Source organism: Gambusia affinis, linkage group LG18, assembly GCF_019740435.1.
Source record: "Gambusia affinis linkage group LG18, SWU_Gaff_1.0, whole genome shotgun sequence".
In the NCBI taxonomy this organism is placed as follows: Eukaryota; Metazoa; Chordata; class Actinopteri; order Cyprinodontiformes; family Poeciliidae; genus Gambusia; species Gambusia affinis.
This window is the reverse complement of record NC_057885.1, coordinates 10,054,368-10,069,334: the sequence shown is the minus strand read 5'-3', so window position 1 is coordinate 10,069,334 and position 14,967 is coordinate 10,054,368. Positions and strand designations below refer to the sequence as shown.

Sequence of the window (14,967 nt, the reverse complement as noted above, 5' to 3'; positions counted from 1 at the left end):
GTGAAGCAGAGTGCATCCTGACATGAATGCCCACAGTGTTCACGCAACCCGAGTTCACACAAACATTGTTTTGTCGTGTCCTTCATCCTTTTGAAAAGTTTTAAATCTGGACATCTCTGCTAGAATGCAGGTGGTTTGAGGCTGCAGACCTTCAAGTTTAGCATCTAATTTTGGGCTAAGAGGCTAAAAGGGACGTTGTGTGATACGTGCCACATATTTGTCCAGTACCTCAGAGTGAGTACACTGTGAAGTCTTTCTTAATTTGGGGGTCATGATTCCCAGTCACAGGTGCTCTCCGTGTTTGATGGTGGTGTTGGTTTATGGTGTTTGTGTTTATTTTATGCTTGTGCTTTTTCACCTTTGCAGATTTCCACAGAAACCTCTCTGTTGCCCCTCTGAGGTTTGTGCTTTCCCGTTCTGCTCTGGCGTTCCTCACTTGAACGTCTTGAGGGTTTTTGTTGTCTCGGTAAAGATAAAGTTGTGCAACAGACTTGCATTATTTGTTGGCGAATGGCGAGAAAACGAATAAAAAAAAACAAACAAACCCAAACTGGAATACTGTCTGCACGCTGAACAATAAGACCAGTCCTGCTGGACCGCCAAGGCAACACAGGAGAAAACCTAAGGTTAAAGTTCACTTTTCTGCTTTGAAAACTTCAGATTTTTCTGGTAAACAGACAAATAATATAGTTTCAGAAAGGTCAATACAGAAGCAAAAGCACCTATTCTGTCTTCTAAGTTGGATTTTATCAGGTACGCCAAGCAAAACCAAACAGAACCCCAATGATGCCTTCACTGTCCGTCTCACTGAGTCGGTCGAATGTGCTTTACCAAAGTATTTTAAAAAGTATTATATTAGAAATAAGCTTCAATATTAACAATACATGTCACGTTTTAAAATGAAACGTAGGTCTAATGTTGAGTTTATTGGAAAAGCAGAAAGTAAACAAGGAGGACTAAATCAGTTTGTGCAAAAACATTTAAAACGAAAAAGTCTGGCGGCCAAATGACACTGCAGAACATCTTCAAAAGAAAATGATCAAGTTATCTGGAAATTACAGAAAGCAAAGAACTTTTTCTAATGGCCACTTCCAAGAGCAGAATGTTTTTTTGTCTTGTACCTTTTCTCACTTAATTTATATTAGGACTAATTCTGCTCTTCTCATATTAAAGTTGAATGTTTCCTCTTATTTCAGAATGGTCCTAAATTAGTTTAGTTCCAGGTTATTATGGAGCCTTTCTGCATTCAGTCTGGGCGTTCGGCTGTTTCTTCCTCAACTTTGGCGGTGAATCAGTGTTCAAGGCTAGTAAAGTAATGAATTCGAGCACAAAAATAAATAAAATAAAAAAATCCCAACTACTCTTTAATTTGCTTCAAGTATGACAAAGAATTTCCATCAGGAGCGCACACACACACACACACACACACACACACACACACCTGCACACGCACACCCACACACACACACACACACACACACGAAAATGAAATGCAGTTTCATTTACCGCAGAGGCAGACGGGTTTTTATAAAGAAACAAACTGTTTACTGAACTTCATCTGTGAGCCAACAGAAACACCTTCCTAACCTCCACTTAAATTAATCAAAAAAACAACAACACACACACACACACACGCGCACACACACACTGCACTGTGCCTTTTTCATTGCCACCGTCAGAACTCATTCTGCCAGCCGACTATAACGTCAGGGGTGAACTAATCACAAGCTCTAATGTTAATCTATGTGCTAATCCAGATAAATGTGAGCTGTAAGAGGTCGGCGCTCGTATTTTCTTCATAATGTGAACTCGTTCAGTGAAAACCCTCAGAGTGCCTCGTGAAACTGTGTTTTACAAATAAAGAGTGTGGAATATTTGTATTCAGCCGCACCGAATCAGTACTTTGAATTGACTCAAATTGTTCTGCAATGGTCGCTGCAAAATAAGAACGAATGACGTCAATCTGAGAGAATCATTTTTTTTACCAGACTTTCAATTTGATACGGTGTGGACTTTGACTGGACCCTTCCATAACACGAAGATGTTTTATTCTGCTGCAGAATTGAGTCTTTTACAGCCTCTGATTGGTATTCCTGAAATATTCTTTCGTATTTGGAGTCATTCATCCTCCCATCGACTCTGACTAGCTTCCATGTCCCTGTCAAAAAAACAAACAAACAAACAAACAAATAAACAACAACAACAATAAAAGCCCTATTTTATACATTTGCATGTATTCCAAAAAAATTTGGTCTCATCCAACTGGAGCACCTTCTTCCAGATTTGTGCTCTTAACAAAACATCTGCACTTTAAACTTTAAATAAATAAAAATAAATTCAAGTGCTGATCTAAATGGCTGTGCTCAATTTTATTTAAGGGTATCAGACTATGGGGGTTGAATCCAAATATTAGAGCCATATTCTGTGGGGTTTAGTTGTTTATTTTCGTTTGGTGTAAAATAGGGTGACCATATTTTCATTTGGGAAAACCAGGACACCTTTCAGCGGGGGAGGGCTGCAAAAAACTGGACATTTCCTCACTTTCTAAAAATATCCCGGGACGCCCGGGACAGGACGTGAAATACGGACATGTCCCGGGAAATACGGACGTTTGGTCGCCCTAGTGTAATACCTGAAAGTCGCGGTGGGTGGCGTTATGTCTGGTTAAACTGAGCGCAGCAGAAACGCGTCTGAATCATGCAACAATCTGGAAGGTGGCGGTAATGCACCTAATGTTGTTTGCATTTAAAAACAGAAGAAGAAGAAGAAGCTCCTCTCAGCAGGTGTGTTGATAGCGCAGGAAACAAACGGTGTTTGAGCGTCGTCGTTGTCCGTCGTTGATTATTGCGTTGCGCCAACCTTTTGGTTGTACTAAGCCGACTCTGTAAAGGTGCAAACATTAATTAAAATTTTACAGTTGTGATTGTAACGTGACAAAAGCAACAACAACAACAAAAATCTGTACTGTGTCTGTCATTATGCTGCTCCCCTCTAAAGAAAAAGAGTCAATTAATGCTTACAAGAACGTGCATGTTCAAATAATACATTTAACATTCAACCTGTTATTTAAAAAAACACACACAACCTCTAAGGAGCAGGTCTGGATATATTAATGCCACCAAAACTATAAAGGAGTTGATTCAGTGCTTTCCATAAACAGAGCTTGTTTTTATCATCTCTAAGAGCTGCTGGAGGAACGGATGAATCATGAAGAACATGAGCTCATCTGTGTGTTTTCATGGTTTGGGGTGAACAGGGTCACGTTGTTGGAAAACATATTGTACCATGCCTGTACCCAAAGACGCCCCCACAGTGATGTGACAGGAGGCAGATCGCAGGGCGGGGTTGATGAAGGATCACTGGCTCCTCACACAATAAGGCAACTATAAGAAAATAAACGTCTCATTGTATATGCTCTAATCCGTCATGAAGGTATTTTTTTATTTTAATTTATTTTTTTTACAACTCTGCCGAGCGAAACTTTTATAGGGCCAAGCTTTGCAAGGAAAATAAGTGGGTGCTTAGTAAATAATTTGAAATGTCTTTCCATGTTGAATGTGACAACATGGAAACTGAAAACCAAAACAAACCTTTTCGAGAAAAACCTAAAAGTGGTTTCATAAGTGTACTCCCCCTTAAGCTCATACTTTGTTGTGCCGTACTTTGGCTGAGCATTGATTTGATTTGCAGAAAGGTCACAAATAATTGGAAGAATTTTATTGCGCAGGAAACAACCATTTCAGCTCGAGGAATTTCAAACTACGGCAGTGAAGACAGTAATCAATGATTAGAAAAGAATATGGAACATTTTTCCCCTAAAACTGAAGCGAAAGACATGACTGAAGTCGGTGGGGGAAGGAGTTCAGATGTGAAATACTTGTCCGATTCTTCAGGTGTGCTTTGGAAAGCTAAGGATGAAAAGGGATTTTGTGTTTCTGCATCACAGAAAGTCCAAGTAAACATCCAAATCCACCACAACATTACGTTTTGGGTTTTGTTTTAAATAATTTTATACATATGGTGTCCAACAAGGAGTTGATGTTCTGCATGCTTTATATACTTCCCTGGTGGAACAGGTCTTAATTGGTAGAAGGCTGAGGAGTTTCTCCAGTCATTTGAATCCGTTGCGTTCGAAAGAGGAAGTCTAGACAGAGTCCAGAACTTAACTTCACCTTAAGGAAAATACGGAGCTGAGATGTCTTCAAAATCTGCTCGATTTGAAGTCAGAGAACGAAAATACTACCAAATGACAATTTGGAAAGCTGACAGACTCCAAATAAAGTTGAAACTAAATCAAAGTTCAAGCATAAGGCTGAATATTTATACAAATCAGAGGGGAAAACGAGAGGCGGGACAGTTCACCAACCCATCACAGGGTAGATTTTATTTCTGTTTGTTAAAAATATTCTAAACATATATTATGTTTTCATATTATTTTATACATTCTTTTATGAAATTCATATTGGTAATGCTGATTCCTAGACTAAAAATGGACTCTGAAACTCATTTCTGACGTAAAAAAAAAAAGAGGAAGTGATCTTACCAAGTGGGCTTTAATCTATAAAACTTTGTGTAAAGCTATTTATTGTCTCAGGTTTTTTTAGGCTTGCATGACTCTTTTCTCTGTTTAAGGGATTCTTGAACCACAGAGAGTTTTTGTACCACTTCTCTGTCTTGTAGGCACAGGAAACAGAAGTTAAACATGTTCACCACAGAGCAGCTTCTGACTTCATGTTGCAGAGCAGCTCTGAGGAAAAAGACTGCATATCTGTGCCTGCATCCAGAATAACACCATTCTTTGGTGCATGCACAACTGCATCCATGAATGCACCCGTTCTTCAGCTATTAATCCAACTGCGCATTTTGCAAGCTTTTGTACGAGTGTTTCTTAAAAGCTCACGCTGCCACCTCCACCCCCTGGCTTCCTGTCGTGTTAAAACAGAGCATGTTAGGAAACCGCAAACTGAGGTCATGTGACTCAGTAAGACTGCTACGATACGAGTTCAGTTTGTGAATCTCAAATCTTCTTTTCAGCTCAGTCAGTCGTCGGTTTGTGTCCGTTTTGTGTCACAATGACTTTAGAGAAGCTCTTTCTGTAAAAGTACACACAGGAGCCACAAAAATAAAAAAAAAAGGGGAAGAGGAAGAAGAGGAGGAAGGTGGACAGAGAGATGGACTCGACAGATGAGAACTGCAGTGCAGCTGCAGAGGCAAACGGAGGTGAGTCAACAGTGGATCTAGTTGCAGGACATTGATATGAAGCTTGTACATAGCATACAATTTCAAGAGTTGAAGGGTTTCAACTCTTGAAATTGCTTCAGCGATGTAGACGATGGATTCACTGATGAAAGTCTAAATTCAGTGCAATTTGTGGTGGTGATCTAGATTGTCTGACTTTTGCCACATTTCTTTGTTCTGTGTCACTCAGCTTATCCGGTACGATGCACTGAGGAAGTACTTCTCCCTTTCTTCACAGATGAGAGTCTGCCGGCTGCCATGAGCGTCCAACGGCCTCCGGTCTCCCCGGGCACCCCGCCCGCCCTCCGAGAACTCAGAGTGGTCCTGCTGGGCAGAAAGGGAGCCGGCAAGAGTGCCGCAGGGAACACCCTGCTGGGAGGAGTGGGTGGCTTCGAGAGCGGGAAGCCCACGGAGGAGTGTGTGAAAAGGCGAGCGGATGTCGTTGGCAGGAAAGTCACAGTGGTGGACACCCCTGGCTGGGAGTGGTACTACCCACTCAACAGTACCCCCAACTGGGTGAGGAGGGAGACTCTGAGGAGTGTGACCCTGTGCCCTCCTGGACCCCATGCCGTGCTCCTGGTGGTTCGCTCCTGCGCTTCCGTCACAGACAGCTACATCCACGAGATAGAGGAGCACCTGGAGCCGCTGGGAAGGGAGGTGTGGGAGCACACCTTGGTGCTTTTCACCCGGGGAGACGAACTGGGTCTGACCACCATGGAGCAGCGCATCCAGAGCAGCAGTTCTGGACTCCAAAGACTCCTCCAGAAGTGCAGCAGCAGGTACCACATCGTGAACAACTACAGCAAAGGAGACGGGACGCAAGTGAAGGAACTGATAAGGAAGCTGGAGGTGATGGTGGACAGAAAGAAGGGAGGAAGGAGTCATCTGGAGCTGGACAACGGCGTCCTGCTGGGGCTGGAGGCGGACGGGAAGAGGAGAGCCAGGGAGAGGAGGAAGAAGCAGAGGCAGATGGAGGCGCAGATGCAGAGAGGGACCATCAAAGCCGCTCTCATGAGTAAGTCCTTCAGATTGTTTAATGCTGAAGAATAAGAGTTTATTACAAAATAAACTCTAGAAAAGACACTCTAATGGCCTCCATGTTGGAATGGTCCCCATATATTCACCTTTTCTATAAATTGGACTTCAAAACCTTGGTCTTCAGGACTGAAAAGAGTGTATCTTGAGAATACTTGTGTCATCTGTCATTTTTCTATAACAGTTTCATTTGAAATCTGAGTTACAGCAACTCCAAGCTGAAAGACCACTCTAAATAAGACATAGAGTCAAGTCTTATTTATTATTATTATTATTATTATTATTATTATTATTATTATTATTATTATTATTATTACTCTTGTTTTTCTGAAATGGGGGAATCTTCTTCATGTTTACATTTACATTCTAGTAAGAAAAAAACTGCTTACAAATAATTGGTGAGAATAACAAAAACTAAAAACCCATTGTCTATTTCAACAGACTCTAAGCTTTTTTACAGTCTGAGTACTTAATAATAGGGAAACATTTTATTCTTTCCCAACTCCATTTCTGAGAATTGGAGCACATAGGAGGGAGGTGCGACTATTCCTCTTTGCACAACCTTATGATCTTTTCTCTTTGGCTCATCCTACAAGTTCTCTAAAGGGTTTAGGTCTGAGGACTGGGAAGGTGTTGGACAAATGTATATCTTGTGTCTGGTGATAGATTTCTGGTTGATTTGTTTTACGTCCTTTTCCTGCCCAAACATCCAAGAATGACTCTTTTTCGATATTCATCCAGGGTCCACTAGTAAGAAATGTTCTGATATTTCAAATAGTTTGTCATCCTATGTACTCTAACAAGGTCTAACTTGTTAGACAGTGCCAAAGAGAAACAAGCCAAAGGTGTCAAAGAGAAACAAACCCACAACATCATGGATCCTTCACCGTACTTAACAATGGGATTTAATTGCTTTCTTAGAAATTCAGGGTGTTGTTGCGTACACCATTAAACTGGATTGTTTGTAGCTGAAAGTTTAATTTTAATCTCACTTGACCTAAGAGCGCAGCTGCAGTAAAAGTCCCAGGAGGGTTTTGTAAACTCCTTGTTTACCTTTGTGATGGTAGGACACGATGCTTCCCAAACAGCCAATAGGAACGTAGATGGAGTGCAATGATATAAAGGCCTGGTGACCAAAACTAGCTCTTTGTGTCATTGTCAGTGAGCGTTGTTGAATTTTTTTTTAAACTCCTTTATAGTTTTAGGGAAAACAATTTGTCCTCCCCCAGCTCTTTTTGTTACTGTTCAGGGTGTTTTAAACTTTTTAGTCATTGCCCATGTCCATGACTGTGGACATGGGCAATTTTAGGTTAAATGTTAATTTCTTGACTTTGGAATTCAACATACTTGAACACATGTTCTCTTGTTTTTCAAATTTTGAGAAGCGTCAACTACATGTTAAGTATTACTCACAGAACTAAAAGGTAAAAGGTTTAAATACTTTACAAACAGAAGCTATATGTAAAAAATGCTTTAGTTTTAAAAAATATATATTTTAAGCACTTGTTAAGGGAGTAATAGAGATTTTTGTCAAAAACGTTTTTTGAACATGATGGTGTTTGTGTATGTCCCTCACTAAATAAATAAAAAATATATATTTTTAGCGTGAGATCAGGGGCAGTTGTAACCTAAGCGTGCCCGACCCTCACAAACCCAGTCAATACTGTTGTGACTAAAATTATTACTGTTTATCGCTTAACCTGTCAGTTGAGTCCAGGTTTTGTGTTTTATAAAAGAATGAATTAGATGGCCTACTAGCAGAAATTGTAAACTAGTGGTGATTCTTGTAAAGCTAAACTAGCCTTTTAAGCTAGCCATTAGCCACATAAGTCATCGCTTCTTACGGAGCTACCACCACCAGAGGGCGCTGTTCCTCACTCACCGGAGATTCCATTAAGTAGAAGAAGTATGTTTGCTGCAGTTAGCATGATTATTTTTGGTCATGACACCCCGAGACCATCCCATCCTGTGCTATAACGCTGGTGTTAAAACCAGCTGTGTGATTACAATAAGTTTAACCCTATCTCCGGTAGCAGCATATCTAATCAGAATACTTAGAAACCTGCTGAAAAGCACTGTTCAAAATTTTCATATAGGAAGCTAATTGAAGGTCTGGTTTACAAGCTGGATGTTTTCAATTAACGAAGTGCAGGTCTGGCTGTTTGAAGGTGTCTTCTTGTTGCTGAAACAGACTCCAGCCATCCTGAAACTGAGCAGAACACCGTGGCTGAAAATGAGTGAATACACATGCAGCTTTATAGTTTAGTTTTCAACTTGAGAGGGATTCAGAGTATCCTTTCAGAAGCAGAGTTGTCACCAGTCTCTTTAAATAGGAGTATAACTGGGCCCGAGGTGAGGTAAGCATGAATTACATGAGTAAATGCTGCTAAACCTGTGGAAAAAATGGGAGGAGTAGTTTGATGGAAACAGTGGGAGGGATAGATGGCTCAAATTAACCACCAATACCCAAGAGAACAATTAGTTATGAATTCCCTGCAATTACACAGGGAATTCACAGGGACAAACATAATTTGTCACTTGGTTAATGAGAGATCCATCCACTACCATCATCTTTTCTGCTAATACATTGGATATGAGGAGAGAGGATCATTGTTGAGTGAGTTTTTTTGTTAAAGATGGAAAATATTTCCGTCCTGGTAACAACCTCACCCTTGTTCTACGCTTTGCTTTTTGGATATAATGAGAAATGATTGCTAGCTGGAGGCATGGAAATTTTACCCAATAGCTAATGTTTGCATTTTCCTGCCAAACGAGGTGGACAGCAAAGTAAAATGCAAAAGTATGACATGGTGACAAAATGTCGAGTACAAACCACAGAGTAAAATCTGTTTCTATCTTTCTCCCTAGGTGACGGGCCCCAGGGTTCGGAGCTGGATGCACACCAGTCCTTCTCCAAGGCTCCTCGGCGGCTGCCCGAGGTCAGACTGGTTCTACTGGGAGAGCGCGAGACTGGGAAGAGCTGTGCCGGGAACGCCATCCTCGGGAAAACGGGCTTCTTCGAAGCAGGAGCGGTGACGGAGGAGTGTGTCCGCCAGCAGGCGGAGGTGGCCAGGGTGATGGTGACCGTTGTGGACACTCCGGGCTGGGAGGCAGGAGTGGCCGGTGCCACGCCGGAGCGAGTCAAACGGGAGATCATGTGCAGCGTGGCCCTGTGCCCTCCGGGGCCTCACGCCCTGCTGCTGACTCTAAGGGTGGACACTCTGGTGAGGGCGGGACACGTCAGGGAGCACCTGGAGCTTCTCGGAGAGGGTGTGTGGAGACACACAATCCTGCTGTTCACCCACGGCGACCAGCTCCGCGAGGGGGTGGACATCAAGCAGCACGTCCAGAGCGGCGGCAGGGACCTGCAGTGGCTGCTGGAGAAATGCAGGGGACGGTATCACGTGATCGGCAGCGGAGACGGAGGAGGACGAGGCAGCGGGGGGTCCGCAAAGGTCACGGAGCTCCTGGAGAAAGTGGAGAAGATGGCGACGATGAACAGGTGCGAAGCTTTTTCCTGCGTGGTGCAGGAAGTTAGGGATTTGAGCCTCCAGAGGAACGAAAAGTTCAACCAGCGGCTGAAGGAGATCATGGACAAGATGGTTCGTCAGGAGGCTGAGTTGAAGAAGTTGAGGGACAGGGAGGTGAAGAGCATCAGGTGGTTCTTTGACAGGAAGAAGAAGGTGAAGTCGCCGGGAAAAGCCGATGTTCAAAGAGAAGAGGAGGACGACGAGGACAGACGGGTCGGTGAAATAAGAAACGACTTTGGCGACCTGGAGGAGAGGATGAGATGGCTGACGGAGGACAGAGAGAGGGAAATTCAGGATCTCAGCCTTGAAAACGAGAGGATCCGAGTCGCACTAAACCAAAGTCAACAAGAGAAGCACAAAGCGGAGCTGAACCTGGAGCTAAAAGAGAGGGAGATCGAGGAGCTGAAGGAACGGACTGACGAGCAGCAGCTGAAGCTCCTCGATCTCGAACGCACCTGCGGGGACTCCGAACACGAGAGGAAGCGAAGGGAGGATGAAATCAGAGCAGAGAGACAGGAATGGAGGACAAAAGTTGTCGAGAAGGAGGAAACGGTGGCGGTGCTTAAAAAGGAGAGAGAAGAGTGGATTGAGCGGTTTGAAGGTTTACAAGTAAAAATGGGGCAGATTGAAACACACTATACTGATTCTCTAAGAAAAGAAGGAGAGAAAATCAGGGAAATGGCAGAGAGGGAGGAAAAACTGATGAAAGAGATGGAAAATCAGGACAAGCAGCTGGAAGGACTGAGAAGGAAAGCTGCAGAGGAAAAGCAGATGATGCTTGAAAACTTTAACATGTTGGAAAAAAGCACGGAGGAGCTGAAACTACAACACCAAAAAGAAATGGAGGAGAAAGAAACTCAGATAAAAGATATAAAACTGCGGCATGAAGAAGAGATGACCAGAAAAACTACTGAGAGCGAAAGAAACATGGAGACAATGAGAGTTCAGCAGAAGCAAGAAGTTCACAAGACATTAAAAGAAAAAACAAATGACATTGAACAACTGAAGCAACTGCACAAGGAGGAAATTAGAAACATGAAGCAAGAACAAGACAAACAAGTAGCACAGTTAAATGAGAAGTTTGCAAAAGAGAAAAGTGAACTTTTGGAGACAAAAAAGAGAGAGTTAGCAGAACTAAAACAAGCACATCTTACTCAGATGGAAGCAAACGAGCAAGAGGGTGAGAAAAACAAAAAGATGATTCAACTACAGCACCAAAAAGACCTGGAAGTACACGCTCAAGAGAAAAACACAGAGCAGGAGGCCTTGAAGCTGAAACACCAAGTAGAAATGGCTACAAAGATAAATGAGATGGTCAAACTCATGGAGGAAAGAGAAGCTGACCGCAAGAAGGAAGTCGGTAAGATAGTCAAAGAGAAGGAAGAGGAAGTCACAAAGGTCAGACAGGAATACACAGAGATACTAAGCAAGCTGGAGGGAGAGAGACAGAGAGAAAGAGAGGAGCTGAAGCAACAAATAGATGAAGGAGTGCAGGAAAAACAGAGATGGATAAAAGAGTTAAAGGAAAAGTTTGCTGCCCAAACAGAAGAAACTAGGCGAGAACGGGCAAGCATGTCGCAAGATCTGCAGCACAGTCAAAGAGAAACCGAAGAAGTCAAATGTGAACTGAAAAAGCAAATTGAAAGCAGGGCAGCAGAGAAAGAAAGGCACAAGAAAGAGCTGCTGCAAAAGGAGAGAGAGGCTGAGGAGATGAAAGAGAAATTTAAAGAATTGAGAGAGACAATCCAACAGAAAGAAGGAAGAGAGATGGAGCTGTTGAGCAAAATTGAAATCATAGAAAGGGGCAAAGAAAGATGCAAGAACGAGTCGGAGCAACAGATAGAGGAAATGAAGGAGAAGCTCAATGAAACGAAAGAGAAGATGCAGCAAGCAGACGAAAGGCTTAAAGTCCTTTTAAATGATATGAAAGCAAGCGAGCAACAACTAAAAAAAAAAGAGGACGAAACGGAGGAGATGAAATTAACTGTTAAGGAAATGAAGGAAGAAATCAGAGAAAAGGAAGAGAAAGAACTCGTTTACCTGGGGTGTCAAAAAGACTCGGAGCAGAAACTGGAGAGAAAAGAACAAGAAGCTGAAAAGATGAAGGAGCAAATAAAGGAGCTCGAGCGACACTTGCAGCAGGCAATGGAGCAAAGAGAGAAAGACGGCTTGAGCAAGAAGAAGATGCAGCAAACTCTGGAAGAAAACGGCAGAGTGATAGAAAAGTTGCAACAGCACATAAAGGACATCGACGAGATTCTGCAGAGAAAGGACAAGGAGCGGGGCGAAATCATCCTGAACCAGAAGAAGGAGGCTGAGCAACGTCTGCAGGACACAGAGCGAAGGATGGAGGAGATGAGGCAAGTGCTTCTGCACGACATGGAGAGCAAACTGAAAGAGAAAGAGGTGGAGAACGAAAGTATCAAACAGCAGGCTGACTCCAGGGAGGCAAGATGGAGGGAAGAGCTGAAGAAGACGGAGGAGAGAGGAGCGAACGAGACAAACAAGCTTCTGGAGATTGTGGAGAAGAAGACGAAAGAAATAACCCAAGCAGAAAGACGTCTCACGGAGAAAGAAGGAGAGGTCGACGAACTGAAAAGACTGTGCTCAAACTACTGCAAAGACATTGAGAAGTTGAGAGAGAGCAATGAAAAGTGTGCACTTCGTATAGCTGAGATGCAGCAACACCATGCAGAGGAAGAGAAGACAATTGTGGCACAAATGACGGAAAAGCTGCAGGAGAAAGAACAAGAGCTGAAACATCTGCTGCAAAAGGACAAAGACAACGAGAAGGAGGTCGTCCAGCTGAGGCTGACCATCGAGCAGACCAAATCAGAGCTGAAGGAGCTCACCGAGAGAATGGAGAAGGAGATGACGAGCATGATTCAGGAGTACGAGAAAGAGGTCAAAGAAAAAACGGAGAACATAGAGGCCGTCGCAAAGGAGAAGGAGAGTCACGAGCAAAGCGTTCGGGTCGTCACAGAGAAATACGAGGAGAGCCAAAAGAGAGTGGAGGAGCTGCAAGAGCACAACGAAAAGATGAGAAAAGAGACCGAAAATCTCAGCGTCAAGTGTGAGGAGATGAGGAAGAAGAGTGAGGAAGAGGTGAGGGAGCATCTAGCAACATGTGAGGCGAAAGTAAAGAGGATAGAAGCTGTCCTCATGGAGAGAGATTCAGAGGTGAAAGCATTACAAGAAGCCAACAATAAACTTCAAGGAGAGGTGGAAGAGATTAAAGCAAGGGAAGACAGGAGCAAGATTCAGATAAATGAGCTGATGGAGAAACAAAAAGAGCAGGCAAAGAAATATGACGAAGAATGTCTAAACAGAGAGAAATTAGCCGAGGACAGAGAGCGAGCTGTGAGGAGAGAGGAAGAAGAGTTGAGCAAAAGAAGAGACGACCTCAGTGCAAAACAGGAGGAACTTGTTGAGATGGAGATGAAGTTGAAAAATCAAGAATCTGAGCTTCAAAAACTCCAAGCTAGTCTAGAGATAAGAGAAAAAGAAGCAGAGGAAATGGCTAATCAAATGACAGAGTTGAACTTAAGGAAGCAGGTTATCAAGAAGAAGGAAAAGGAGCTGGACGCTTTGCTTGGAGCGCTGGAGGGCAAACAGAGAGAACTGAGCTCTCACGGTCAAGACCTCCAGAAGAAGGTCAGAGGTCTGAAGGATCAAGGGAAGGAGCTGAAGGACAGAGAGTGCTACCTAAAGAACGAGGAGCAGGAGCTGCTCAACTGGAAGTCAGAACTGCTGGTGCAAAATGAGTACGTCAACTGCACAACGCAGGAGCTGGACGAGATTCGGCGGGATATGGCTTTGCTGAAGGAGGAGCTCCGCACCAGGGAGACAAAGCTAAAGGAATCGCTCAAAGACATGAACAAATGGGAGCTGAATCTCAGCAAACGAGAGGAATCGTTGGCCAGGAGGGAGCAAAGGTCCGATGACAGCATTGACGAAATGGGTTCTATCCATCTACTGGCCGAAGATAACTTACCTTTGATGGACCAAGAAGTCAAGGATAGGAGGGCAAAGGGAAGAGAGAAAGAGTCATCCGTAGAAGATACTACTAGCCCCACAGAGACAAATAAATGTCACTTTGAAACACTTTTAGAAACAAAACAAACTGAAGAAAACAAGAAGATCAGCAGTTTAAGGTCCCTACCGAACAACAAAGACCTGGGGTGTGACTTGAGAGTGATGGTGCTGGGAGAGACGTGGTCTTCTCGCGCCCCAACCGGAGTCACCATCTTAGGCGGAGAGGCGTCTAAGTTCAGCGGATCCAGCTTCAGGCCCTGGAGAGGTCAGATAGCCGGGAGGCGCCTGGCGGTTGCAGAACCGCTGGGTCTGAAATGGCGAGACGGACCCGATGCGACCGATTCGGCGCAACGGAAGAGCATCCTAGAAAGTGTCTCTTGGTGCCGCCCGGGCGCTCATGTCGTCCTCCTCCTCGTGCCCGCCTTCCTGACCTGCACGCGGAAGTACAGGAGGTCCATGGAGGAGCACGTGGGCTTGCTCGGGGAGGACGTCTGGAGGCGTACGTTGGTGCTTTTCACCTGGGGGGAGATTCTGGGAGAGAGCGTGGATCAGCACATCCTGAGGAACGGGGAACTGATGGGGCTCATAGAGAGGTGTGGGGGCAGATACCATGTGCTGACAAGCAAACAAAACAACTCAAAGATCAAGGAGTTATTTGAAAAAATGGACAATATAGCAGATTTAACTTTAGAAATGTGAGGACCGAGTAATAATTATTTTTTTTCCACGTGTATAATGTGTAAATATGTTTGAATAAAACTACCTAAAAGTGGAACAATCTAATTTCTGCCACACAAACCTTTATTTAATATGTAATTCTGTTTATTCTTACCTCAAATAAATTAAATGGATCACAAATTAAAATATTTAAGGATATAAAACAGGAGTTGAATTGACTGTCAGATTAAAATGTTAAGAAATTGTAAATCCTGAAGTGCCAGAGGTGAAAAAAAATCACTTTTGTAAAATACAAAAAACCCCTGTAAAAACTGCACTTAACTGTGCTTTATTAACACTCTGTATCCTGAGTGTTTCATAAAGACTCATCATTCATTCATTTAATGAGAAAATAAATGCTGTAGGCTTGATTTACCAGAGAAGCCTCGTCTGACCTCAACCGTAATCGTCT

General features: G+C 43.3%; 1 protein-coding gene across 2 annotated transcripts; it reads left to right on the top strand.

Annotated features, from left to right (window-relative positions):
* The first annotated feature begins 4,988 nt into the window (after nucleotides 1-4,988).
* On the top strand, nucleotides 4,989-14,621 carry si:dkey-185m8.2 (trichohyalin). 2 transcript variants are annotated; one of them, XM_044097359.1, is made up of 3 exons: nucleotides 4,989-5,220; nucleotides 5,477-6,253; nucleotides 9,142-14,621. In XM_044097359.1, the coding sequence occupies exons 1-3, from the start codon at nucleotides 5,172-5,174 to the stop codon at nucleotides 14,535-14,537; spliced, it is 6,222 nt and encodes a 2,073-aa protein (XP_043953294.1). In that variant the 5' UTR covers nucleotides 4,989-5,171; the 3' UTR covers nucleotides 14,538-14,621. The 2 variants fall into 2 exon arrangements, with proteins under 2 accessions (XP_043953294.1, XP_043953293.1); XM_044097358.1 differs by having other exon boundaries at nucleotides 5,429-6,253.
* The last annotated feature ends 346 nt before the right edge of the window (nucleotides 14,622-14,967 follow it).

Bases quoted from the DNA above. Each gene is read 5' to 3' on its own strand.
- si:dkey-185m8.2 (XM_044097358.1), top strand. From the start codon at position 5,172: ATGGACTCGACAGATGAGAACTGCAGTGCAGCTGCAGAGGCAAACGGA. The intron at 5,221-5,428 runs GTGAGTCAACAG...TGTGTCACTCAG, and splicing joins AGCTGCAGAGGCAAACGGAG to CTTATCCGGTACGATGCACT. The intron at 6,254-9,141 runs GTAAGTCCTTCA...CTTTCTCCCTAG, and splicing joins CATCAAAGCCGCTCTCATGA to GTGACGGGCCCCAGGGTTCG.